The sequence below is a fragment of the Vanessa cardui genome, chromosome 3 (genome assembly GCF_905220365.1).
Source record: "Vanessa cardui chromosome 3, ilVanCard2.1, whole genome shotgun sequence".
Taxonomy (NCBI): domain Eukaryota; kingdom Metazoa; phylum Arthropoda; class Insecta; order Lepidoptera; family Nymphalidae; genus Vanessa; species Vanessa cardui.
The window spans coordinates 16,048,100-16,073,966 of NC_061125.1; the positions used below are offsets into that span (position 1 = coordinate 16,048,100).

The following is a 25,867-nucleotide window of genomic DNA, read 5'->3' on the forward strand; positions in this document are numbered from 1 at the left end:
ATTACGCCCTCTAAAAAGCTTAAAACTGAAATTAAGCTTTACAAAAATCAACTTAAGAAAATCTAAATGAATTTTAACAAATCGTACGTAATATTTTTTTACAATAAATAATATTATCTTCTTAATTATATGACTAATTTTTATTTATTTATACCACATACATACATATATACATGATGTGTAAAGCATAGATTAAAGACTAACAGATTGTAGTCTGTGGGCTGCAAATAGTGAAACATTGATTTGACAAAAACAGATAACATCGAATTGGTCGCCCGACCTCCTGTGCTTATTTCTAGTGCAGTCTTCTTTCGGATTCCGAAGTTAAATTTACAAAAAATCTTAACATGCTCGCGCCACGACCCATTTTCTCCCGTTTATTGCAACAAACTGGTACGTAATAGTATAAAAACGACAAATATTATACTAAATAAATCTTATTTACTATTTTTTATCCCTATCGTCTCATTAAAACTTTGGATAAGGTATTTCGTGAATGCATTATGATGTCCCCATGCATATCTCCTTTCAAATAGGAGTACAGATAATCCTTGTTACATAACACATAAAATAACCTAAAACCTGTTACCTGTCAATAGTTTGCCGTAGTATATTTCCTATCACTCGATATTTTAGTTGCCAATTAGTTCTTCGAACATTACAATTTACGATTTAGCTAGTTTTACAAAGAGATTGGAAATATCAAGCCATCAGTCGATTGAAGATTCCGCCTTTAATCGAACGCTAAGTATAGATAGTCACTTGCTTGACACCAGCTTAACATTGACACAATGTTAGTCTAACAGCTTTAATGTAGAAATAACCAAACTCAGTGTGTATCTAATGGAATTCAGGTGAAATCTATTGATACAGGTCTCTCAATATCTCTACTCATGTATACTATGATTTTTTGTACTAGAAAGCTTATTATTGATATTAATGAAATCGTTGTCTTGGCCACTAGCTCGCCGCTACCATGCTGGACATGACTTCAAGCCACCCAGCATGGATGAGCTGCCCGTACCTCAAGGATCTTGGCAGGCACAGTATGATGCTAACCAGCGTCGCTACAACTCTATCCTCCTCTTCGGAATTGCTTTCGGTGTGGGATCTGTGATCCTTGTAAGTATTTTTTCAATAATATCTGTATTTCTTTTCATATAAAAGTTAATTTGAGTGTAATGCAATATGTATTTTCTGTTTCAGGCAAAAGCATCAGGACTTCTGTACCTTAACTACGCTCCACCAAAATCTTTGGATTAAACATTGTATTAACTTGTTTCAAATGTGATTTAATGGCTAGTTAATTTAAATATAGTGTTTAAAAAATATGATGACTTATATTTGTCCCATAATGACCTTCCCATGAACCAAAATCATTCTGCTTAAAAGTATCTGAGGCAGGATACGTAAAATAAAGCAACTACTAAACTAACAAATATATTTTGTATTCCTTATATTGAATATGAATCAATTTCTTTATTTTCTTTTTAAAAGGTAATGGAGTAATTTCCAAACTTGAAATTCAAAAACAACAGTCTTGCTCCAACAGTTTAAAGTTAAGATTCTCAATAACAACTGCATGAAAAAATACAAAAAATCAAATCATGGTGATTTAAATAAATACAGGCCAATGTATAATTTTATAAACATTTAATTAACTAAGTTTTCAATATACATTCAATATAAATATTTTAATTAAAAGATTACAAACAGTTATATAATATTTATATTTAATAATGTTAATACTTGCACTTAATTATCAAGTTGAAAAGAACAGTTCTCACATCATTTTGGTGAAAAATGACTGCTGTCAAATTTATAAATATAAACAGTGTGCATATGTCATCCTATGCATGACCGAAGCCTGCTCAACCCTCGTAGGCCATAGTAGTAACATGCCGGTGGGCGGGGTGCGCGGTCAGTGCTCGCGCGCGATGTCGGAGAAGGCGTCGAGGATGTCCTGCGTGCTCAGCGGCAGCGCCAGCCCCGCGCCCGGGTAGCACGCCGCTATGCGCGCCTGCGCGGCACAATATAACCAATGTAACGCGCAACTCGTATACGCTTCTGCGTGAATTAAGTACAAATGTAACCTGCAGCGCGACGTGCTGCGCGATGAACTCCTCCTGCATGGCGCGCCACACCACCTGCAGCAGCCCGCCTTCTTCGCTCAAGTGTTTCTCCACAGTTCGGTACAGGCGGTGCAATGATTTACGCACTGCACATAAAAATTGAAGCATCACTCGAGCGCGGAAGCCGAGGAGACGGGCGCGAGACGCGTGCGCGGCGCGACGTACCCTCGTGCGCGGGGTAGAGCGCCAGCAGGCGCCGCAGCTCGTGCTTGCTGAAGGCGGCGCGGTAGCACACCTCGTCCTCCCGCACGCCGGCCGCCACCGCCTCGCCCACGCCCTCGAAGAACTGCGCGAGCTTCTCGAGAGGCCGCCCGAAGTACTGCGTCACGTAGTGGCGCAGCGCGTCCGCGTAGCGCGCCTTGGCGTCGCGCCGCAGCGCGTCCAGCGCGGGCACGCGCAGCGCGCTCACGCACGCGTGCAGTCTGTGGTAGTTCTCGAGCTGCACGACGGCGCGAGGCGTGCGGGGATGCTCCGCCTGCTGAATCGCGCGCAACATGGCCGTCGCCAGCGACAGGTACCAGCGATCGAGGTCGGCTCGGCGGCCTCGCGCGAATATCTCCTCGCACACCGCGCTCATCTCCTCCAACTCCGGTATGAAGCTCAGGATGCCGCACTTCGGCTTGCGCGCGGCCTACAGACACGATTCCGTTGTACACGAAGGTGTATGTAGACAGTCCGTGGCGTACCTGGGCGAATGACCGCTACGCCGCCCGTACCTGCTTGACGGCGTCGGGCAGCGCGGCGAGGCGGTCGGCGACGGCGCGGTCGGCGCCGCGCTTGGCCGCCACCGCCACGGCCGCCAGCGCCGCGCGCGCCCACCGCGCCTCGCCCGCGCCCCCCGCGCCGCCCTCGCCGCCCGCGCCCCCCTCGCCGCCCTCGCCCAGCACGCGCCGCCCCACGCACGCCAGCGCTCGCATCGCGCCGCTGCCGCGGGGAGGGTTAAGGTTTCATCGAAATACAAACTATGGAATCAGCTACGCTTCGTCAGCTGAGATACTAAGGTATATTTCGAAGAACAAACTAGTGGTGTGCCCATTGAAAATGTATCCACGGACAGTGGACACGGGTCCCAATATGGATAGTGTCAAGATCCGCTAATACGGATGTGCATCTTAAGTTTCTAACTCAATCACACCAAATCACATCAAACAATAGTTGACAGCACGAGTCGCTTGTGATCCTCAGCGTAAAAAACAATTTATCATTATTTACTCTCTATTCTTATAAAGATAGTTGCTTTAGCACCTACGCTCCGTCAACTGCGGTATCGTATGTGGTATGGCGACGCACGCATAAATGTTTGCAGTGAAAGGTGCCAAATAGATTTATTTATGAAATAAACAATAAATTGAATATAATTTTAATTTCAAACTAATTAGAAATATGTATTTCGTCAACAACGTAACACATCTGCCAAAACACTTGTACTAGTACGAGCAGGCAATCTCAAATGCTGTTGACGAGCGACTCACTAGGGCTCGTGGCGCTCGACGTGCGCGACGAGCGCGACCAGCTCGTGCTCCAGCGCGGGGAACAGGTCGGCGCGCAGGCGCCGCGCCTCGCCCGCCGCGCCCGCCGCGCGCCGCGCCTCCGCGCGCTCGCCGCCGTCGCTCTTCTCGCTGCGCTCGCCGTCGCCCGCCTCGCCCTGCCGACGGCCGCCGCGTTACTCACCCGCACTCCCGCGCGCTGCGTGCCGTCCTCACTCACTACACGATACTCACCTTCACGTCGACGTCCAAGTGGAAGAATTGAGTGCAGAAGTCTTGCTCGGCGTTGCAGACCGTCTCGACCAGAGTCAGCACCTGCCGGGACACAATGGCTCGCACGTTAGCCGTCGTCTCGGAGGTTCCGGGAAGCGCGACGGCCGGCCGGAGCGCTCACCTCGTCGAGGAGGTCGTCGATGCGCTCGGGCGGCGCGTGCGCGAGCGCCGCGCGTGCCGACTCGCACGCCGCGTGCACCTCGCGCTCGTACACCCGCGACCACGTCCCCACGTACACCTGCGACGGCGGGCGAGTGTGATCAGGCGCGCTCTCGACCGCACGTACACTATCGAGTCGGTCGCGTCACCTTGACGAGCCCGTCGTGAGCCTTCTCGTCCATGTCCTTGAGCCAGCGCATGAAGGGCGCGTAGGGCTGCAGGTCGGCGTGGTGGCGGCGGCGCGGCGCGGCGGGCGCGTGCGCCTCGTTGGCGAGGTGGATGAGCGCGTTGTTGAGGTGGCGGGCCAGCGCCGCCGCCAGCGCGTCGCGCGCGCGCTCGAGGCGCCGCAGCCTCTCGCGCACGGCGCCCAGCCGGAGCCGCGCCGGCGCCGCGGTGCGCTCGCCGCGCAGCGCGTTCCGTAGCGCCTCCGCTGCGCTCAGCGCACGCGCTCGGCCCTCGGTGCTCGCCAACGATATCTGTCGCCAATATTTTGAAAATATTAAAACTATTTAAATATGGATCGCTTGAGTAGCGATGTCAATGCGCACGACTCACTTCTGACAGAGAATCGAGATCCCTCAGCGCGGGTGCGTCGAGCCACTCGTATATCTCATGAAGTTCGACGAGGAGCGCCCTCGCGGCGGCGTCGGCCCTCGCGGCGCCGGAGCGCGCGTGCAGAGCTGCCGGCGCTGCGCGAGTCAGCGCCTCCAGCCGAGACAGGCGCGCCGACAGCGCCGCCCCCGCCGCACTGCCGGCTGGCACATGGAAACGAGGCGCTCTGGCATGGGAAGACAAGAGGAGTACCACGTCGACGCGGTGGTCGTGATACCTTCCAGTCTAGTAGCGAGTTGCGCTCCGCCGCCCTCCGTGGCCGCGGCCAGCATGCCCCCGACGTTGAGCGCGTCGAGGCGCGCCAGGCGCTCGCCCAGCCGCTTGACGCGGCGCTCCGCGTCCGTGTCGTCGGGCTCCGCGTCCTCCAGCAAGGCGGCGAGCGCCGCGTCGGAGGGCGGGCCCACGGGCGCGGAATGCGCCGCTTGCGCCATCTGCGCCAGTGCGATGCGCGACCGCTCGTCGGTGCAGCTCCATGTAAGCGTCTCTCCGCCGGCCTCGATACTTACTCCACCCTGAGATGTAATATTACTTATGAAATAAGTTTGCTTGTAGTTCTTAAATAATACCAAAATGTGGATGAAATGTGTGATGTATGTATTTTTTAATTATTAAGCACATTAACAAAACCACATATATAATAATATGTAAATAATAATAAATCAATTTTAAATAATTTATAATCACTTCATACCCATATATAAATCAAAGTCACTACTCGCTCGCTGCCTGTCCCTGTGTATGCATAGATATGTAAAGCTATGCAACAGAAAGATTCTGATGTATGTATGTACGTACAACTAAAATCAATTCAATTTAAAGCAGCCTGAACTGACAACATCAGATGATTTTTTTGTAGCTACTAGTTACTTTAATATATACAATAAGTATGGAGTTTAATGTATCTTTTACTTGTAGCTTGATATATAAGATTTTGTATTATGAGGGATATAAAGTGAGTAGAAATAGCTTGCACAAAGATTGCAATCTTTAAATATATAATGCACAATTCAATCTAATCTTAAGGTAGAAAAAAAAATGAGAATAATTAAATCACGTCTTGACCTAAAGCATACAATAGTACCAACGATATATTGCGTTCCAGTTCTAGAAATACTGTATATTTATTATATATTCACAATCATCCTTCTGTGCAAATTACTATCTGATACAAAAACATTTTCACAGTTGATGTTTACAAACCGAGGTATCAGTTTTGATCCGAACAACATGTAGCGGCCAGGAACGCAGACGAGCATTTCCTTCGCTCAGAGTCAGCGAACCGCCCTCCGCACTCAGCCTCTGCTGTCGTCCACTAGCGTTGAACACCTCCGCGCTAATTGCGCTGTCGCCATAAACAGATGTCTCTTCCAGTTTCATTTTAATAATTACGGATCACCTTTTCCACGGCGCACTTTTTCATTTTCTAGCCACAGTCAACTTTTAGAAACAAATTATAACAATAACTTTTTAGTTCTAGCAGGACGGGATTGTTATGTTGAATTGTCAAATTTCAAAGTGACATTTGATATTGACAGTGACTGACCAGTAATATTTTATTATTCCGTTGTGCATTATATACAGTATTCGCACGCGACATAGGCGAGATAATCTGTGCCTTTTTGGCTCATATAAAAGCCACAAAAAAAGAAATTATATACCTAATAGGAGAAAAGAGGATAAGGTTTCTACAATTATTCTATCAAAATCTAAAAATACTTTATTAACATATAAATTTGTCATTTTATAAAACTGTATTAAACTGCCAACAGTTCGGAATGTAGATTCTACTGAGAAAAACCGACATGAAACTCAATAGAAATAGTTACTATTTTTCAACATTTAAAATACAAAATTATGTTAGTTAAATAATAACAACCTCCACGCTTTTTATATTATACATAGTCTTGTAATAAATCAATATATATTTTTTCTCATAATTATATTCTTTAACAATGATTTGAATTTATAAAGCGGAAAAGTTAAAAATATCTGCGAAAACTAATTATAGAAACAGATAATGTATTACAATTTGATTAATTTATTATATACTATTACAGCTCATCGTCTAAAGTCCGGACATAACCCAACAAAAAGTTTAAGGTTTCTTATAAAAAATAATTAATCTCCTAATTGTGATAAGTAATAAATTTAAAAATCTTTATCTTGTTGATGAAATGAGACAGTCATTCTTAACGTCATTCTTAAGTCCAAAACTTGATACTATAAGCTTTACGTCTCGTGTACATACAACGATTATCACTGATTCAATCAAAGCGATCAATGTTACAGTGAATATAGATAATATTATTACGCAAACCCAGCAATAGTATTTATTAATCCGTATGTTATTATTAAATATCCGACGACCTTCGTGGTCGAGTAGTGTGTACACCGGTTTTCATTGGTACGTGACTCCGAGGTCCCAGGTTCGATTCCCGGACGAAGCGATGTAGAAAATGTTCATTAGTTATACACGTTGTCTTGGGTCTGGGTGTTTGTGGTACCATCGTTACATCTGATTGTCCTTAACACAAGTGCTTTATCTTCTTACTTTGGGATCAGAGTAAGAATTACAGAGTAGTGATGTTGTCCAATATTTATTTAATTTTTTTTTTTTTAATATGCAAGTAAAAATTATTTGCTAGTCAATGTTGATAGTTTATTGTACAATGTGTTAAAACGAGCTGTATGTATCACGCTTGAAATGAATTAATTACGTGTTTCTCTATTAGTTAAGTTAAGCAATTAATGTAAAAATTAAAAAATATATGCAGTAATGTAAAATGAAGAAGAACCTAAATTTTCCCACCAATGTTTTCTTTTTTTATAATGTTTCCCAATTTAAAAATCGTCTTGCAATTCTTTGGTTCCGAATTGCACATTAATTTAATTTCTGTAAATCCTTATTAAAAGATAAATAAGGAATTTTAACGAGTTATTAGGTATACATTTTTTCAGTGATTTAATAGGTATTATAGGAAATTCACGTCAGATTGACATGCATTTGTCATTTGTCAATATTGATGATCGTTTTTACTAAATTTGGCAGGTCAGGTATCAAATGTTAACACTTTATTTCATATCTTGAGGATTCATAAGAATAAATAAGGTTTATCAACTGGAAACCTATACTAACGCTGTAAAATTAAATTGTATAGATTTAATTATATAAAACAATTAACTACCGGAACTTAACCTAAAACAAATACATTAACTAAAAATGGCTAAAACTTCGGGCAAAGGTGGTAAAGCGAAATCTAGTGAAATTTTCGCGGGATTTCAAAACTTACGCAGCGAACAAAGACAACTCGCCAATAAAATATCTGAACTAGAAATGGACTTAAATGAGCACAAGTAAGTTACTAATGAGTTCTTATTTCTTTACCTCCATAAGCATATGTGACATAATACAATGCTAGTGTAAATTAATTACCAATTGGAGATACTAAATAAATATTTGATTTACCAGGATAGTCATTGAGACACTACAGGCGGTGGAACCTGGTCGCAAATGTTTCAGAATGGTAGGAGGTGTTGTGGTAGAGCGCACTGTTGCAGACGTATTACCAGAATTAGAAGGAAATAAAGAACGCCTACCACAAGTATTGCAGGTACATTTAAAATTTGTGATACTATGATCTGTAATTAAATCATTTTAGAAGTACACAGTCTAATCAAAATAATTGCATTCATTTTAGGCCCTACATGAGCAGCTAGCGAAAAAAGGACAAGAAATTAATGACTACATAGAAAAACACGATATCAAGGTTCAAAGAGGCTCAGAGAATTCCAGTGAGGTTCCTCGAGAAGACGCACCTGCTAAATCCAATGTACTCGTTGCAAGCGGCTGATCATAGGTGGCTCACCGAGGCACATACATTTGTTTCTGTATTAAGAACACCTTCATTTTCTTACAGCTTTTGTATAATAAATACACCTAAAGAAGTTTGTATTAGTATCTTTTCTTTTAATCTCACAAAATATACTTTTCTTAAGTTATTTTAAGTAACTTTCACAAAGAAAGTGTTACATTAAAACTAATTTTTTTTTATTAAATTGTTTTTATTTAATAAAATACCTGCATTATTAAAAAATATAACTTAATATCCTATACCAGCTCACTACTTATCTTAGTAAGATAAAAATATCACATTCCCCTTTACAATGTATCATAGTTAAGTATGGCATCTATGGTTGCCATGTCTAATTGACTTTGCACACCACAATGAGCTGTTACTGAAATAAAATTGCAAAGTGCTCAATTAGCTTATTTAAGAAGTAAAAAAAAATAAAAATATATAAACATTAAGTAAAATTATTTCACAAAAAGAAATAATTATATAAGAAACAGTAAGAAAGGTTTCCTGTAAAGTTCCAGTTACACTTATTATAGCACCATGTTTTATTAACATTACGAGTCCAAAACATTATTACAAATTAACATTTTTATAAAACTACCAAAGTAGTACCATTTATATTGTAACCAGTTATTTCATAGAAGTTTTATAAACCTCACCTCAATAACAGTTACAAAACAATATAATATGATATTAAGAGACTTAATTCATCTTAAAATAGAGTTTATGTATAAAAAATAACTTTGATATAATAATGAGCAAGTCTGGGTTTGGTCACATAGTTTGATCAGTGGCGTTTCATGTTCTAAATTGCATCTAAAAATACCAAAAAGGGTATTCTCGAGCTGAAGTAGACTATATCATTATTGTAATTTTAGAAGTGATTAAATCCAGAAATGGTCTTACTTTAATAATATGGATTAACAAAAACAAAATTAGAAGTACATAAAATTAGTCGGTGCATAGGTCTCGTCCGGTTTCAGGGGGGAGGTGTCGTGCGCGCGGACATGCGGCCCCTCGCCCCCCTTCCCGCCCCCCTCCGCCGGCCACGAGCTGCTGCCGCCCGACTTGCGCACGACGCGCAGCTCCGTGATCGACATGCCCTTGTCCACCGACTTGCACATGTCGTAGAGCGCGAGCGCCGCCACCGCGCAGCCCGTGAGCGCCTCCATCTCCACGCCCGTGCGCGCCGTCGCCCGCGCCTCGCACCAGACGCGCACCCGGCCGCCGCCGTCGCCCTCGGCCCGCGGCAGCGTCACGCGCACGTGCGCCAGCTCCAGCGGCAGCGGGTGGCACAGCGGGATCAGGTCGGCCGTGCGCTTGGCCGCCAGCGCGCCCGCCACCTGCGCCACGGTCAGCGCGTCGCCCTTGGGCAGGCGCGCCGAGCGCAGCAGGCGCAGCAGGCGCGCGCCCACGACCAGGAAGCACTCGGCCTCGGCGGCGCGCGCGGTGACCGGCTTCTCGCCCACGTCGACCATGCGCGCGCGCCCGTGCTCGTCGAGGTGCGTGAGCTCGGCGGCGCGGCGGCGCGCGGGCGGCGCGGGCGGCGCGGGCGGCTCGGGCGCGCTCGTGCAGTAGTTGCGGGCGAGCGCGCGGCGCGGCGCGTCGGGGCGGGCCGCTGTGAACGGTGCACCAACTAAGGGGGGGCGCGGGGGCCGCCGTCTAGCCGCCTATCAGAATCATCGGCCTGTTCTTGGAGCGGGCGAGATTCTGCATGCCTACAAAATACGGCCGAACATAAACGTTCACCGGCTCTGGGCGGCCGCGAGTGTGACTGCTAACACTACTCATGAGATGAATCACTCCGTGTTGCTAGTGCGGTCGGGGAAATCGGGGATTTCAGATGGAGGCTAATGAAATGAATGTATTATGTTGATATATCATTACAATAGGTTATAATGATTTTTATTAGATTAGGTTTTTATTGAACTATTATTATACTGAGACTGAGATCATTTTTTCATTTACACATTTTACAAAAAATGTTCGTTCAAATGAGCGCGAAGTTTCGGAACGTCGCGGTAAAGTGACTCAACGGTCCCGTCGCCGAAGGCACGACTCGCACTCCAGTTGCGAGTCGTGTGCTCACGTCAGATACGAACATTACACGTTTTGACTGAAATCATATGGCACTAGTACTCTTCATAAAATACGTTCGATGAAAGCAGCCGGTGGCCGCAGCGAGTGCGTGCAGTGTGGGAGGGGGCGAGGGGGCGAGGGGGCGAGTGCGCGCACTGACCGGCGTGCTGCGGCAGCTTGCGGCGCAGCGCGGCGCGCACGAGCGCTTCCAGGTCGGCGTCGGAGGCGCCGCCGCGCAGCGCCTCGCGCAGGCTCGTCTCCGCCTCCCCGAACAGGCACACCTGGCGGCGGAGAACGCGTGTTCACTTGGGGTCGATAGCTTCCCGTAGCGTTGCGCTCTCGACGGACGCTATTGTCAGAGAAAACTGTCCTCGCCGAGCTTTAACGCTTACGTAATGTAAGTGTGCCCTGTGAGTTTGTTTCCCGAGGAAGACAGATTTCCATCGCCGAGATTAAATCCTTTATCTTTTTTAAAGACACCTTTTCTTGTGTCGAGGTTCAGTCTCAATACATCTAGAATAGACATTTCGCAGTAGTTTTTTATCGTCTGTCAAACCTACGAGATTACCTTGAGGTTCCCATCGGCGGTCAGTCGCAAGCGATTACACGTCGAACAGAATGGTTTCGTCATCGAGGAGATGAACCCTACCCGACCCGCGTAGCCCGGCACGCGCCACATCTGGGAACAAAGCGTAATCACGGAAATATTCGACTGCCCTCAATCGTCCAGACATTCGTTTCGACCGAGCCTAGAATAGAATATACAGCCTAGAATTATCAATCGTTCATTAAATGTGGAATGTGGATTTCATAAAGGTGAAAATCATTGTATTAACAGAAGAAGTAAATATAACTTTTCGACTCCACAAAGTCCGCCTCCACGAGGTCCGCAGCCTAGTTCTTCGGGAATACTCACCACCAGCCGAGTGATTGACATAGCACGCGGCATTTTTATATTGTTTTATTTACTGATAAGATTTTGTTTTTCTGGAGAATTGATGATTTTCTCTGTGATAACGATATCATGAATGAATGAACTCGATCCGATCGGCGAAGTGAGCGGCTTTCCAAAGGCGGCGCATGGCGGGCGGCGCATGGCGGGAGCGCGTAGCTGGCGGCGTACCGTGGCGGTGCGGCACGCGTCGTCGGCGTCGCGCGCGAGGCGCGGGTGCGCGCGGCGCGCCGCCGCCAGCGCGTCGCGTTCGCTCACGAGGCGCTCGTCCTGCCAGCGGTTGCCGGAGAACGGCATGAACTCGATGAACCTGCGTCCACGAAAGAACGTTGGAACTTCCTCGACTCGATTCGGATTCCTTTCGAGGTAACTCGATTTCGGAAGTGACGTACCTGACGTCGATTTTACGCTCGCGAGTCAATTCTACGAAATCTGAGACCTCGTCGTCGTTGAAACCTTGAAGGAAGATCGATTGGTGAGTTATTTGAATGAATCACGACCCGGCGGGCGGCCTCTCGTTCCCCGACCGATTACCTTTCATGAGGACGGTATTGACTTTGACGGAGTCGAAGCCGAGCTGCAACGCCAGGTCCATGCTCGCCAGCACGCGCGGCAGGCCCTGGCGGTCAGATCATTAGTCAGTAGTCAGTCATTAGAGATCGGGGGGCGGCGCGGCGCGGGGTCGGGCACGCACCGGTCGGCGCGCCATGCTCTCGAAGCGCTCCGGGCGCAGCGAGTCGAGCGACAGGTTGAGCGCGCGCAGGCCGGCGCGCTGCAGCGCGGGCAGGCGCCGCAGCAGCGCCAGCCCGTTGCTCGTCATGGCCAGCGTGCGCACGCCCGGCACGCCGCTCAGCTCCTCTGCGCGCGACACACGCACTTTTATTATGCCACTCGCTGCCTAGACCCGCGGCGGCGGGTCGAGCCAGGCTTAAAGCGAGAAAAAATTGGCGACGAGGCAGCTGTGTGGTGAATTACTTGGATCAAAACTATATCAAAATTGATTTAATATATATTTTACTATACATTATATGTATGCTGGATTATTGTCTTCGAAGTAAATAGCAAAGTTATGGGTCGATTTCATTATTTTTATTTTATTACTAGAGTCATAGTACGAATGAACTATTTAATCTGTAATCAGCTGTAAGGAGAAACTTAAGACAAACATTGACAATTGCAACATAATGTATAATTGGTTCATATTCATTCCTATTACTCCCTCATATTTGATACTTAATAATATCTCCAATGTACATTTTTTCTTAACTAAGCTTTAAAGGTCAATACAGTCAGAGATAAGAAACGACCTCGACGAGCGCCACACTAATATGAATGCTTCGTCGGTATTGCAACATCATATTTGTATTTGATGCAAACACTTTCCAAAGGCTCATTTTGCGACAGTACACTCAGATACGCACGAACGATGTCGACGAGGTCGGAGCGCACCGAGGGCTCTCCGCCCGTGAGCCGCAGCTTGGTGACGCCGAGCGCGGCGAACACGTGCACCAGGCGGAGCAGCTCGGCGCGCGTCAGCAGCGCGTCGCGCGCGCTGAGCGGCACGCCCTCCGCTGGCATACAGTATTGGCCTATAAAACCACCATGCCATTCTTTATATGCTCCACATTTTTCAATAATATATGAGACGGTTACTATAACTGTCTTGAGTCTAATTTTTTTGCTTCAATTGTTCTCCAAATAGAACTTTAAAAAAAAAAACACATAACTTAAAAAGTAATTGAGTAACTCTACACTAATCTTACATCTCAAGTTACAGCGCTCAGTCAGAGATATTCGGAGATAGTTATGTTGGCGACCATACAGGTCTACCAGTGGAGCCACTTTACTATCACTCGACTGAGTGTCTGGTTGGATCTGAAAGGTAAAGTGACCTTTATCAAGGCGAATTTAAACAAGGTACTGAACTGTAAGTGCCCATATGCTCAAATAAATAAATAAAAAAGATAACAAAATAAATGATGTAAACTTCTACTTACATTAGTGTGTGTTAGTCGCTGTGAGTTAAAAAATCTGTTTGAAAAAGTTCTCCCGTTTGTAAAACTTTTTGTTCCAAAAATTAACTTCATTTTATTATTGTAAGCCATTGTGTGTTTACTTATACAGATAATTTAAAAAAGTCACATAACAATGTTATGCAAGTGCCTATAGTAATCAAGAAGTGCAAACAGAAGTATGGAACAGTATATGCACACTAAATGTGTTAATGATATCAGTTAATAATTTATTTAATGTTACCAATCATTCTTTTTAAATAGATTCTCAAGCACAATGTTAGCAAATCAAGCACATACAACGTGGCTGTTACAATAATTAAGGAAATTCGAAATTAAGTGAATATATTTCGTCTCGCTTTACTAATTACTTTCTGCAATGAGTTATCGGCAACTTTATACACATACGAATGTCTGATATGTTTACGTACACAATTGTAAATTGACTGAAGTGTCAAGAAAGTCACTTCAGACTGTCATATTGCATGTTATGACAGTCGACAAGTTGCCTGCAGAATTGCCGAACATAGTGTCACGTGCCCTGGAGAAGTGATATAGTTTTTCCAAACTAGTAGGAAAAAGTAAACTTTTTAAAATAAAATTGTTAAAAAAATGTTTAAATACTTCCATTGGAATAAAATGATGTCTTTACACTACGTATTGATACACACGTATTTATTTATACACTACAGACAGGGCCGTATTAAGGGGAGGGCAACCGGGGCAACTGCCCTGGGGCCTCCACATTAGTGAGGGCCACAGTTTTCAGCAAGTTAACAAATACCGAGATATAGTCAAATTATAATAATGTTGTTATTTAATATTTTAAAAGTTACCGATACAAGTAAATAAATCATTGCTTACTGATTGAAATAAAAAAGTAATTAATTGATGATAATGTAATTATTAGGTTGTTCACGTTTCTGTTTGTCTAGGGCCCCCACTGCTTTGTGGCCCGGGGACTCCAGACCTTTAAATCCGACTCTGACTACAGACACCATATTATTTAATTTAATACAAATTATTGTTTAATTTGCGGCAGGTTAAGTAATAAGTCACCCGACAAAAAGTTTATTTAAAGCATTTATTAATAAGCATTTACTGTACTTTTCAAAACTAAAAAACTCTGTAAATTAAGTCTTTGGATTATATAGTTTTCTATACATACTATTAATGAAAACTTCTATAAGAACTGCGTAACTAACTCAAACACAAACTTTAACGCTCTATCAAAATCGTAGCTAACTTCTTAGATTGTGGGTACATTTCATGTAATTTCAAAAGACTACACTAATGCCATGACCAATAATCGGCCTCTGTAAAAGAGATACTTTAAAACGATCTAGTGCCAGTATATAGGGTTATGTTTTGATGAAATTACACTTATTTTACGAATTACTCATAACACACTATATTGCCCATAGACTAGAAAGTTGACAATCGGAACATTCAATAACTTACATTTTATTTGACACTGACACTTGACAGTTGCAACTTGGGAATGCAAATGCAATTACAATTTACTACAAAGTTATTGGGAGGGATTATATAGAACTTACGAAAACAAACATAAGAATACACTTAAAAATGATAATTTAATCCTTTACTGATTATTTGATAAAAAAATATTAGTAATACATACAAACAAATGGCTCTTTTCCCAGCTTATACATCTCAAGAGGTGGACAATATAAATATTGAAGACGCAGGTTAATTTTTAGTTGTTGTTCAGTGGTTTTAGTTGTGTAAGTTTTATTTTATTTATTTGTTTATATTTTTAGAACCATCAGTGACAAATAACTATCAAGCGGAATCTACAGAATTGCAGTTGTTAGCCAGTGATTCAGAAGATGATAAAGCAAGAGAAAATCTATCGACTCCATCCAAAATTACTCATCAAGTTCAAAGCGATGAAGAGTTCTATATCGATCGTAAGCTAGATCGCGGGAATCTACGAGTATCTACTCTTTACTATCCTGGGAGACCTCAGTAATTTTTTTTCTAATTTTAAAATATATTATGTAAACAAGATATTCAAAATAACGTTAGTGGAAGTTTATACTGAGTGGCATCAAAGTATTAGGTGTGCACAACAGTATTTCACATAGACTAAGAAATATCACCTATTAGTTAAATGGATACTGTTTTGGTTCCGTCTTAAGTGGAATTGTCTTGAATGCCTTTTATTTGTTTTGGATTAGATACACAAAATGTCTCTTTTACATTTTAATTTGCGAGTAAGTAATAAATATTTTTTGCATTGACATATCATTGAAATATCATTCTCAAATAATGTTTAAATCACTGAATGTGTAAAATCTATATTAATCAATGAGATGAATGTTTTAGCGTGTAATGTTATTGCTATGTTCCATAAACCTGCTTGTTCTAATGTCGTAGATATTTTATGTTAGCAATGTGCTATTGCTGATTTGTGTCAAGAGTCTGGCATGTCGCTGTAAGCTTTGAGTTCACAGCAACATACCAGGTCACAGGTCTTGGTGTCAGTAGGAAAATGTCCAGGTTCTTTAAACATCTATTGAACTTTTTTTAAGTATACAATATGGTAGTGCTGGTTTTCGAAAAGAAATAAGATTTTTTTATTACAGATACGAATGCGTCAGGCCCCGCTCTATGGGAGCGGTGCGCGAGCGCAAGAGGCGCTACTACGCCCGACGCGCGACGGACGCGCCGGATGCGCCCGCCGTCGCCGAGCGAGTGTCCGCCTACCGCCTGCTCGTGGCGCAGGACCCGCAGGACGTCTTGCTCTGGGAACGGTTTATCGATTTTCAGGTGCCTCAGCTGTTTCATTTGGGTTCATCTAGCGAAACATTCTCAGTAAAAACCAAGTGTTCACACTCTTCCCTTGCTAGTGCCTTCGGAAGCTCGTGAGCCGTCGGCTTATCGCTTCAACTCTATCTTTCCGATTCGTTTTACCGTTGCATTCAATTACGAAGTGAGTGACTAGAGCGTGCACATGTGCTTGTGCCCACACTGGTGCGCCTTAATTTGCTGTCCGGCCTAATTTGCTGGCAAACCTCGAGACGGGCCGCCGAGGCCAAAATCGGTCAGGGCGGACGTCGTTATCTAAAGTGGCATATCGACGGCGTCTTGTGTGGAACAGGAGGCGTGCGGCGGCGCCGACGCGGCGCTGGCGACGGCGAGCGAGGCGGCAGAGCGCGCGCCGCGCTCGCGCCGCCTGCTCGCGCGCCACCTGAGCGCGCTGCGCGCCGCGCTGTCGCCGCACGCGTACCTCGAGCGTCTGCGCGACATGTTGGCCGCAGGTGCGCTGTTGAGCTTCTCTCTATCTTTTAAGAAAATAGAAAGACTAGACTAGAAAATTGCTTTTTTTCTATCAAATCAAAAAATATTTTCTATATCTATTTAATATGTGATATGATGTGAATTACCCAAAGAATTATGCATACGGCATATCAGCTGATGTATCATGTTCACCAGTGCATTAGTATAGGCTTATAACGACAAACATATTTTCCATTGATATTTTTTAAGTTTAAAGTTCTGTTCTCCACAGAAAAGTCTGTGGACGTGCGGATCGAGCTGTGGGAGCGCCTCCTCGGCGCGCTGGCGGCCGCGCCCGGCGGCGACCCCGCGCAGCTCTCCGCCGCCGCGTGCGCCGCGCTCGCCGACACGCGCGCGCTGCCGCAGGCCTACCCGCGCATCTTCTACTGCGTCGGTGAGACGGCACGCCGCCCGCTATCTGGGTTGTGCATTACGAGCGGCGGATATACCACACGAACACTCCCCGTAGGGTCGTACCTGCGCGCCGCCGGGCTCTGGGAGCGGCTCGTCATGTCCATCGAGCTCGTGGTCGCCATGAACTACGCGTCCGCGGCCTTCCCGCCGCCCGACGACCCAGCTCTCCTCGAGCGCTCCGAGCGGCGACTGCGCGATCTTGAGGACAAAGTGAGACCCGTCCCCCGCCGCGGCCCGCCCCGCAGGCGTTTCCGCCGGAGATGTTCACGCGGCCCGCCGCCGGCAGGTCGCGGCCAGCGGGCTGCCGCTGAGCACGCGCTGGGTGCGCGTGGAGCGCGCGCGCGCCGCGGCGCACTGGCGGCCCGCGCCGCCCGCCGCGCGCTCGCCCGACCCGCAGCGCACGCCGCTGCCGCACGACGTGGCCGACCTGCTGCTGCCCGTCGCCGCCGACGACGAGCTGCTGCAGCTGTCCGTGCGCCTGTTGCTGCTCGCTAAGGTGCGTCCCGCGTCCGGCGTCGTCGCGCCTCCGGGGAGGCCTATGATGTTACGCGCCCGTGTCGTCCGCAGGTGCCGCTGCTGCCGGGCACGCAGTGGGCGGCGCGGTGGGTGGGCGACGCGGCGGCGGACACTGGCGAGGCGCTGCTGCCGCTGCTGCGCGAGGCGCACTCGCTTCCCGCCGCGCACCCCGCGAGGGTCCCGCCCGAGCTCGCCCGCCGTCTGCTGGCGCTCCTGCTGGACCCGCCGCACTACTTCTCGGACGACACGGGTCAGTCGCTAGAGTGATCTATTCCGTATTTTAAAATTAGTCTTTCGTACTATTTTCACCAAAAAAAATTTATTCTGGGCTTCTAATTCTCATTTATATTCCAATTTTTAATTTAAAAAGTACTCCAGTTGACTCTTGTCCAAACACTCGACTGCTCCTCTGTATGTTAAGCGCCTGAAAAAAATGTTGTAACAAAACCTCTATACCTATTAAACAAGGCTGACATATTTGGTACACCTCCACCTACACTACAGACAACTTCAAAACGTAGTGGATCTATCGCAGGTTACCTGAGTTGGGTGAACGCGCTGTGGGAGACGTGCTGCGTGCGGGCGCGCGGCTGGGCGCGGGCGGCGCTCGTGTGCTGGCGACTGCGCTGGCTGCACGCGCTGCTGCTGGCGGCGGGCGGCGCGGCCGGGGCGCGGGCGGAGGCGGCGCGGATCCGCGGCGAGGCGCGCGCGCTGCTGCGCCGCCTCGACTGCGCCTCGCCGCTGCCCTTCGCCGAGTTCGCGCGCCTCGAGCTGCTCGCGGCGGGGCAGGAGGCCGCGCTGCGCGTGGCGGGCCGCGCCCTGCGCGCCGCGCTGCTGGACGCGGCCTGCCCGCCGCACCACGCGCTCTACGTCGCCAGGTGACGCGTCACGACGTGTGGCCGGAAGATTCACTGTAAGAATTTGTAACTCAATGATGACGTATGACGTTACAGAACCGTGTGCGAGGTCAGTGCGACGGGCGACGGAGGGCAGCCGAGTGGGGAGGGGGCGTGTGCGCTCGTCTGCGCCGTCCTCGGTCGCGCGCCCCCGTCCCAGCTCGTGGCACCGTCGCCGGAAGACGTCGCCGCCGCGCTGCAGACGGTGAGCCGACCGCCTGTGTCGTGGTGCTACCTCGCTTCAATCGAATCGGTTGGAATTAAGCGAACGCTCATATCGACCAGTGCGAGAGGCAGTGCGCGTCGGTGGAGAACGAGGCAGCGGCGGGCGAGGGCGCGGAGGGCGCGGAGGGCGCGGAGGGCGCGGCCGCGGCGCTGCTGCCGGGCGCGGGCGAGTGGGCGCGCGCAAGGGCGCTGCTGGCGCCGCCCCCGCGCCGCGCCGAGCTGCTGCGGGCCGTGCGTGACGCCGCGTTGCGAGCGGTGAGTCCGGCGCTGCTGATGCGCCCCCTCCCCGCCTGTCCCCGCTCACGAGTGCTCGTTGCAGGCGGCGCAGGGGCGCGGGGACGCCAGCCGCTACTGCGAGGAGAGCGCGTGCGCGCTGGCGGCGGCGGCGGCGGCCGAGGGTCGCGCGGCGCTCACGGCGCGCCTGCTCTCGCCGCTGTTCCCGGACAACGCTTATCTCGCTCTCGGTACTTATGTTTCGCGATAAAACTATCACACTTTCTCGAAAGACGCCTCGGTGATTCTGTTCGTTCTGGCTCGCGAACGATTTTGACTTTTACTGAGAGATCCTTGATGTAATAATACAGGGTTACTATATTATAGTAAATCTGTGAACTGAACGATATCCTTTTTTTGTTAAATTCGATGTCGCGGACACAGCTAGAATACAAATATAACAGCGACGCTGAAAAACTTTATTACACCGTCCAAATATAAAAACACAATTAAAGCCAGCGCGGGTGCGCCGCTCTGGGCGCGCGGCGAGCAGTCCCACGAGGAGCGCCTGCGCGCGCTGGCGCCGCGGAGTGACGTGGGCGCCGTGGCGTCGCTGCTGCCCGCGCTGCTGGCCGCGCTGCGGGCCGACTTCGCGCCGCTCGGTGAGTACGCGGAGTACGTGAGAGGGACGCGGCCCCGGGGCACTCGCTGACCACCCGTGTTCGCAGAGGCGCAGCGGGCCGCGCGGGCGGCGCGCCGGGCGACGCGCGGCGCGGGGGGCGCGGGCGGCGCGCTGGCGTGGAGCGCGCGCGTGGAGTGCGAGGCGCGCGCGCCGGCGCCGCGCCTGCCGGCCGCGCTGTACGCCGCGCTGGACGCCGCGCCCGCGCACAAGGTAAGCGTGCCGCAGCGTGCGCGCCGCGGGAGCGCGGGGAGCGCGGGGAGTGACGGCGTGCGTGTCCACAGTGGCTGCACGTGCGCGGCGCGGCGTGGTGCGGCGACGCGGCGGGCGCGCTGGCGGACGCGCTGCTGGAGCGCGCGCTGCGCCTGCACGCGCTGCCCGACGAGCTGCGCGCGCTCGACGAGGCCAATATATGAACTGTCTCCTGCCCGCTCTGCCTTTCATTTACATCCCTAGACCCGCCTGCGATACTCGCACCGTCGTCGTTCACTACTCGTTAAAATGTTTCTACCGAGTGATAAAGTGACTACAAAAAAATCTACTACTTACCATGCACTAGTATAAAAATATACTTTAAACATAAGCATAATAATAAAAAATTGGAAATATAATTATTTTTTAAACTATTATGTAAAATAATAATCAATAAAACATATTACCGATTAAAACAGCACAAATTAAATTCTTTATTTTTTCATTGAATTGAGGGCGACTACCGTGGCACACTCGTATGTCTAAATCTTTATTTTCCTACTGATGGTGATGTAAAGCAATGATACTCTCGATATGATGGAATTCCTATATAGTTGTGTTTTCTAAAATCTGGTATAAAAGAAATGGCTCATATTACGGAAATTAATGTGACGGACGTTTAAATAGAACGTTGATAAAAGTTCCGGACAGTCAATATTATTGTTAAATAAATTAAATAAAAATTTCATTAACAATATTTTCGTCTAGTCTCCAGACTTTGTATAGCGAACAGATTTCATATTTCGTTATAAGACTTTGGATTTGTCCTAAATCTATACGATAGTTGACGAAGAATTTTTTTTTTGTATGTTCTCGAATCCATTAATGTGCAATTTTTGACACGGTGACCAAATTTAGCGACAATATTCGAATCCGACAGAACCTAATATATAGAAATAATAATAATCACAGTGGCCTATAAGAAAAGACTAGGTACTCTGTGGCGCGGCTCGCCTGGAATAAATATTTAAATAATTTTGTTGCTTCTCAATACCCAATTCCAAATACTGACTAATGTAACGTAGGTACTCACAAAATATTCAGTACAAAATGGATATAATCAAGGAGTGGACTCCAGCCACTTCAACCACGTTGGAAAAAATCGTGATAGACAAGAGCCAGTCGACTGTTTGTTTTTACCAGCAAACGTTTTGGCAAGAGTAGGATTTTACGTTGGTACCTACACTGTGCAAAAAAATAAGTCGGTAAGCAATATACAAGATAACTTATATGTGTAACCAAAATATATGTTTTAAAATAGCAAAATAAATATATAAAAAGTGAATTAATTTAACGTAGAGAGGTATTCGCGAGTGAATTGATCGATAACATTCTTTATTGATACGTTTTTTTTCTTGCTAGACCCTCTGTTTTAATTGCTTCTACAACTCGCCAACCAAGCAAAGGCCAAATTAAACACAGTGTTTGATAAAATCTATCTAATAATCTATCCTAAACATTATTTTAGTTCCTAAGTCGTTAAAATCTGGTTAGTCGTTTAGTAAATTTGAAAATTGTAATTGCTTTAAGCATTTGAAACGACCGCTAAGATGGTGTTTTTGAAACGAATGTCCGCTCAGAGAATATTGGAACAATGATATTTATTGTGACTAACAATTGCGATTTAAAGCTTTCGCTTGGATAGCTGGACTGGCCTGCGGTTTAATTCACATAAATAAATAATTATCATTTGTCATAATTTTCCTCGTGTGAATGCAGCGTATTAATCAGAAATAAATTACGTCTACGTAAAGAAAAAATAATGACAGACAAATGTCATATGATCAAAATAGAGTATATTCGATCGATCAGCACCTCGCTGTCGCACCACAGCGAGCGAATGTGCCGTAGCCCGTGAGAGGGAGTAGAGGGTTGAGTATGTGTACGCGCAGATTGCTGTTTGCAGCCGCGTTGCTGACGGTGCTGCTGACTGCTGCACACGACCTCGATGTCGACGACGACGACGAAGAAAGTGATTCTGCTGGTTTTATGGTACTTGACACACTTCTCTCTGCTGTCATTCTCATTTGTCTAAATTACTCGTACACTATTTTTCAAAAAATGATATGTTTTGTTATTAAGCCCCTTTTCGTTGGTACGGTAACATGTAGTTATATTCATAGTCTTGTTTTGAAGTGGAACGTATGCACGACAGAGCTCTATTACTACTAATACAATGTCGTACAGATAATACTGGAGCACGCGAATGGATGGCAATGCGCCGCCTCGCTGGTGTCGACCCGAACGGGCGTGACGACGGCGCGTTGCGCGCGCGGCAAGGGCGAGGCGGCGCCGCGCGAGCTGTGGGCGCTGGCCGCGGCGCTGCTGGGCGCGCGACCCGCCGCGCCGCTCGCCTCGTCGGCGCGCCGCGTCACGCGGGTGGCGTTCGCCGGAAACGGCCTGGACCTGGCAGACCCGGCGCTCGACATTGCCGTCATTGAACTGGAGGCGCCCTTCGGAAAGGAGGCTCAGGCGCAGCCTATATTGATGTCGACGACTCGCAACGGGGGCGAAAGCGCTACGATGTGCTACGCGATACGAGCGCTCTCTGCGATCTCGTCTGCATCAGCGACGACTAGGGGAGGGGCTAAGCGAGCGCGTTTCCGCGTAGTCAACGTAGCGCTCGCTTCGGACACACACTGTGCGGGGCTGGTACCTCACTGGAGCGCATCGCGTTCTCGCTTGCTGTGTTTCACCGGAGATGATCTCTGCGAGGTACATCAGTGTATAGTTGTTCTTCGATGAGATGATGATTACACGTACGTTACTCATGAACTGTTAACAGCGCGATATGGGCGGCGGCGTGGTGTGCGACGGCAAGCTCTGCGCCGTGTTGAGTGTGATGGCGAACGACGACGGCGCTGCGCATTGTGAGAAGACGTACGCGGCACAGAATATCGCTCGCTGGCGCTCATTCCTTCACTGTGCTCATACACTGCGCATCTGTGGCCGGTACATGAAATAAATATATTTATAAATAGGATAACAGTGGCTAATCGAACATTGTATCTTATTTATCATACTTCATACATAATTTTTCATGCGAATTGATAAATGCTCCTCTACTTCGCGTCGAGGACGGATGTCGTAGGTATTTCAGTGGATAAGAATCTCACATTTCGCCCCACCCCTGTAGGCTGGGATACCCTCATGAAAGCTGCCACTGCGTGAAAAAAGAGATTAGGTTATAGAGAGATATGTTAAAGCGATTAGGTTTCTGCATGCAATTTATAGAATCCCGAGTCGAGCCGATAGAAGTCTTGGGGTTTTCTGTTGCTGCGGCGCGCGTTACCATTGTAGCAACGATATCTCCTTACCGTTGTTACTGCCGAGAGTCCGTTAGAAAAGGCCTCCGTGGTCGAAACTGTCACTCCCTCAGAAATATAATCTTAATTTTGTTTTTTTTTTCTATTATTTAAAAATGATGGATGTTCTGAAAAAAAAAATCGATATATAGTTGGCTGGTCCATTTCTTGAGATAACACGTCATTAAACTTGTTCTTCAATAAATCGATTGTAACGTGTGTTGTGTAGCATGTGGCGCCGTCCTGTCGCATCCACATGCTCTCCTAGGCCATATATTCCAATTTGGGCCAAAAATTTGCAGTTAACGCTCTTAAAGTAGAGGCCACCGACTCCGAATTTCTGTATTATTTTTCATGATTGGCAGACGTTGGTCGTTCCTTTACTTCACAATGATCAAAATGTTGTTTACTGAATAAACTGACACTCATAGTTTGATGTTAAGTTAAAAGATGCGTTTACAAATTAAATGTCAAGTCCCTATTGGAAACCTCTTATATTAATAATAACATGAACATTTTATGATAAGTAACAGAGATCAATACCAACGTTCATATTTATACGTACGAAGCTCAACGTGCTTGCAGAGGGACGTGCTCGGAGGAATGTACGGAGCACCGCCTGGACGAGACGGAGGACGCGAAGCATGCGGCGCCCGCGGCCGTGACACACTTTCCCGAACTTTCTTCACGTAAGGAATAATGGAAATGTCATTAATTATTACGTCATTCATAAAAAACTTATAATATTGCCAGTCTCCACCGCCCATAGACATATGTACATACATACATACGTACATACGTTCATACGTACATACATACATACGTACACGCACACGCACACATACATACATAGGTAAGAAATATTAAGCAATCCTGAGATCGGTCATGTATATACGTAACATCTGACGATGATCACAAAACCCTACCTTTGGGGTTGGGGCGAGTTTTAGAAATGAAACGGTTTGTAGCGATATCCGAAAAAAGCATAGACCTACTCCAGAAGGGCTTGTGTTGCACGAGCCCGACGACCTACGTCGTCGTCAGCGAGTGCTTCACGAGATGTGTTTTCAGCTCTAACCCCGCCGCGAGCTTCACGCACTGCTGCGTCGTCCACATCCGAGGTTGTCCACGAGCCCGTCTCGCAGTCGATAGAATTTGAACCGAACCGTGCCGACTTTAAGGTACTCTTTCTCAAATGTTTTAACACGAAGTATTTCTCATTACCCGTAGATACAAACTAGCGTTCGTATGCATCATATTCATCCTCAACTGAAACCATTCTCAAGTTTGACTCGTGAATATTATGCATACGCACCCGTAGGCGGCTCCGTCCCGAACTTCACGTCCAGGCTTGAAGGCAGGCGAGTACGGCGACAACGCGGCGGAGTACGGCGCGGACGAGCCGCCGCCCGCGCGCTCCAGCCCCGCCGGCGCCGACGCGCCGTCGCGCACGCCGCCCGCTCCCGCCGCGCCCGCCGCGCCCTCCGCCAACGCCACGCCCTCGGCGCCCTTCGCGCCGGCCTTGCATCTTCCAGTTATATCAGAATCTACCGCCTCCAGTTCCAGTCGTTATAATGCCGCCTCTATGTTACAGCTGTTTGTTTACTCTATGTATTTTTTGTGATTCAAAATTAAAAAATATTTCTATAGTAAGTCAACTTGTCTTATTTTTTAATATTGGTAATTAAAGTTCGAGACGAACTTAATCAAACGACTCGTTTGACGTACGCTCAATGAAAAACGTTCCTTGAAGTGGGAAATGTAGTTGTAATGCGATGAACTTATCCTGGAATGGCGCCAGACTGGGCTCAGGCGTTATGGTTACAAGACCCGAAATCGAGGGCCTTAGAGCCACTGAACCTCTCGAAGTGCTATTAGATGTGACGACATCGCAACCTTCTTTGTTCACTAGCACAGACATTAGTCCTGAAAGTCTAGAAAATTATGAGTGGGGCTAACAAATAAAAGATTAGGCTGTAGAAGAAAAAGAATTATTTGGAAAAAGTTTGCGACAAACAACACTTACTCCTATAAAGAGCTCGGTGCTCCAGCTGACTGGTGAACCCAAAAACTCGTTAGTCCACTCATATAGCTAGATTTCTGATACACCTTAGTCAAAAAGATTACTTAACGAAGGCAACGATTTTATGATACTTTATTAGTATGTATATAACGATCTTATAATATTGATGTACGCTAAAAATTTAAGCAATCATTAATAGTAAATCCCAATTAATAAAGTAAGAAATAATGAATATGTACTCGAAAGTACTAAAACGGAAATGTTTGGATAAAGAAAAGGAGGGGTTGTTTTTTTTTCTCTTTATTTTTAAGGGAGGGTTTTTTCTATTTAGAAAATGTCACCCTCATAGTGCTACAATTCATACTTCCTTATTTAATTACTACACTTACATATATATATATATATTTTTACCTATTACTACCTACGCTGAATGCCTTTTAAAACAACTTTATATAATTCTTTAGCAGCGTCGGATAAC

General features: G+C 46.9%; 6 protein-coding genes across 6 annotated transcripts; 4 read left to right on the plus strand and 2 right to left on the minus strand.

Annotated features, from left to right (window-relative positions):
- Window positions 1-199: 199 nt before the first annotated feature.
- Window positions 200-1,331, plus strand: LOC124543637. Its single transcript, XM_047121895.1, has 3 exons — window positions 200-393; window positions 965-1,122; window positions 1,207-1,331. Exons 1-3 carry the CDS (start codon window positions 348-350, stop codon window positions 1,261-1,263), a joined length of 261 nt encoding a protein of 86 aa, XP_046977851.1. The 5' UTR covers window positions 200-347; the 3' UTR covers window positions 1,264-1,331.
- A 318-nt stretch (window positions 1,332-1,649) lies between these two features.
- On the minus strand, window positions 1,650-6,201 carry LOC124543636 (exocyst complex component 1). The gene is made up of 11 exons (XM_047121894.1): window positions 5,864-6,201; window positions 4,881-5,175; window positions 4,607-4,806; window positions 4,201-4,527; window positions 4,014-4,130; window positions 3,854-3,934; window positions 3,605-3,777; window positions 2,849-3,056; window positions 2,298-2,763; window positions 2,094-2,218; window positions 1,650-2,020 (listed from the first exon to the last, which is right to left on the minus strand). The coding sequence occupies exons 1-11, from the start codon at window positions 6,038-6,040 to the stop codon at window positions 1,922-1,924; spliced, it is 2,268 nt and encodes a 755-aa protein (XP_046977850.1). The 5' UTR covers window positions 6,041-6,201; the 3' UTR covers window positions 1,650-1,921.
- Window positions 6,202-7,664: 1,463 nt separating this feature from the next.
- On the plus strand, window positions 7,665-8,714 carry LOC124543549 (prefoldin subunit 2). Its single transcript, XM_047121782.1, has 3 exons — window positions 7,665-8,017; window positions 8,133-8,274; window positions 8,362-8,714. Exons 1-3 carry the CDS (start codon window positions 7,884-7,886, stop codon window positions 8,512-8,514), a joined length of 429 nt encoding a protein of 142 aa, XP_046977738.1. The 5' UTR covers window positions 7,665-7,883; the 3' UTR covers window positions 8,515-8,714.
- Window positions 8,705-14,052, minus strand: LOC124543550 (molybdenum cofactor biosynthesis protein 1). Its single transcript, XM_047121783.1, has 10 exons — window positions 13,549-14,052; window positions 13,315-13,426; window positions 12,973-13,140; window positions 12,246-12,409; window positions 12,086-12,170; window positions 11,944-12,007; window positions 11,723-11,861; window positions 11,168-11,278; window positions 10,760-10,880; window positions 8,705-10,138 (listed from the first exon to the last, which is right to left on the minus strand). The coding sequence occupies exons 1-10, from the start codon at window positions 13,654-13,656 to the stop codon at window positions 9,456-9,458; spliced, it is 1,755 nt and encodes a 584-aa protein (XP_046977739.1). The 5' UTR covers window positions 13,657-14,052; the 3' UTR covers window positions 8,705-9,455.
- A 954-nt stretch (window positions 14,053-15,006) lies between these two features.
- LOC124543742 lies at window positions 15,007-19,857 on the plus strand. Its single transcript, XM_047122031.1, has 13 exons — window positions 15,007-15,272; window positions 15,345-15,552; window positions 16,173-16,356; window positions 16,688-16,847; window positions 17,099-17,260; window positions 17,336-17,490; window positions 17,567-17,776; window positions 17,848-18,046; window positions 18,332-18,674; window positions 18,750-18,897; window positions 18,978-19,172; window positions 19,237-19,381; window positions 19,646-19,857. The coding sequence occupies exons 1-13, from the start codon at window positions 15,212-15,214 to the stop codon at window positions 19,840-19,842; spliced, it is 2,367 nt and encodes a 788-aa protein (XP_046977987.1). The 5' UTR covers window positions 15,007-15,211; the 3' UTR covers window positions 19,843-19,857.
- A 1,102-nt stretch (window positions 19,858-20,959) lies between these two features.
- LOC124543743 lies at window positions 20,960-25,071 on the plus strand. Its single transcript, XM_047122032.1, has 6 exons — window positions 20,960-22,053; window positions 22,249-22,776; window positions 22,847-23,013; window positions 23,952-24,055; window positions 24,438-24,547; window positions 24,688-25,071. Exons 1-6 carry the CDS (start codon window positions 21,940-21,942, stop codon window positions 24,988-24,990), a joined length of 1,326 nt encoding a protein of 441 aa, XP_046977988.1. The 5' UTR covers window positions 20,960-21,939; the 3' UTR covers window positions 24,991-25,071.
- The last annotated feature ends 796 nt before the right edge of the window (window positions 25,072-25,867 follow it).

Excerpts from the sequence above, each read along its gene's own strand:
- LOC124543637 (XM_047121895.1), top strand. The coding sequence starts at position 348 with ATGCTCGCGCCACGACCCATTTTCTCCCGTTTATTGCAACAAACTG. Across the intron at positions 394-964 it reads CCGTTTATTGCAACAAACTG|CTCGCCGCTACCATGCTGGA; the intron begins GTACGTAATAGT and ends CTTGGCCACTAG. Across the intron at positions 1,123-1,206 it reads GTGTGGGATCTGTGATCCTT|GCAAAAGCATCAGGACTTCT; the intron begins GTAAGTATTTTT and ends TTTCTGTTTCAG.
- LOC124543636 (XM_047121894.1), bottom strand. The coding sequence starts at position 6,040 with ATGAAACTGGAAGAGACATCTGTTTATGGCGACAGCGCAATTAGCGCG. Across the intron at positions 5,176-5,863 it reads GGATCAAAACTGATACCTCG|GGTGGAGTAAGTATCGAGGC; the intron begins GTTTGTAAACAT and ends ATTACATCTCAG. Across the intron at positions 4,131-4,200 it reads CTCACGACGGGCTCGTCAAG|GTGTACGTGGGGACGTGGTC; the intron begins GTGACGCGACCG and ends CCGCCGTCGCAG.
- LOC124543549 (XM_047121782.1), top strand. The coding sequence starts at position 7,884 with ATGGCTAAAACTTCGGGCAAAGGTGGTAAAGCGAAATCTAGTGAAATT. Across the intron at positions 8,018-8,132 it reads ATGGACTTAAATGAGCACAA|GATAGTCATTGAGACACTAC; the intron begins GTAAGTTACTAA and ends TTGATTTACCAG. Across the intron at positions 8,275-8,361 it reads GCCTACCACAAGTATTGCAG|GCCCTACATGAGCAGCTAGC; the intron begins GTACATTTAAAA and ends CATTCATTTTAG.
- LOC124543550 (XM_047121783.1), bottom strand. The coding sequence starts at position 13,656 with ATGGCTTACAATAATAAAATGAAGTTAATTTTTGGAACAAAAAGTTTT. Across the intron at positions 13,141-13,314 it reads TGAGCGCTGTAACTTGAGAT|GCCAATACTGTATGCCAGCG; the intron begins GTAAGATTAGTG and ends GTGGTTTTATAG. Across the intron at positions 12,410-12,972 it reads CGACCTCGTCGACATCGTTC|AGGAGCTGAGCGGCGTGCCG; the intron begins GTGCGTATCTGA and ends TGTCGCGCGCAG.
- LOC124543742 (XM_047122031.1), top strand. The coding sequence starts at position 15,212 with ATGGCTCTTTTCCCAGCTTATACATCTCAAGAGGTGGACAATATAAAT. Across the intron at positions 17,777-17,847 it reads GCCTGTTGCTGCTCGCTAAG|GTGCCGCTGCTGCCGGGCAC; the intron begins GTGCGTCCCGCG and ends TGTCGTCCGCAG. Across the intron at positions 19,173-19,236 it reads GTGACGCCGCGTTGCGAGCG|GCGGCGCAGGGGCGCGGGGA; the intron begins GTGAGTCCGGCG and ends TGCTCGTTGCAG.
- LOC124543743 (XM_047122032.1), top strand. The coding sequence starts at position 21,940 with ATGTGTACGCGCAGATTGCTGTTTGCAGCCGCGTTGCTGACGGTGCTG. Across the intron at positions 22,777-22,846 it reads CCGGAGATGATCTCTGCGAG|CGCGATATGGGCGGCGGCGT; the intron begins GTACATCAGTGT and ends AACTGTTAACAG. Across the intron at positions 24,056-24,437 it reads CTTTCCCGAACTTTCTTCAC|CTCTAACCCCGCCGCGAGCT; the intron begins GTAAGGAATAAT and ends ATGTGTTTTCAG.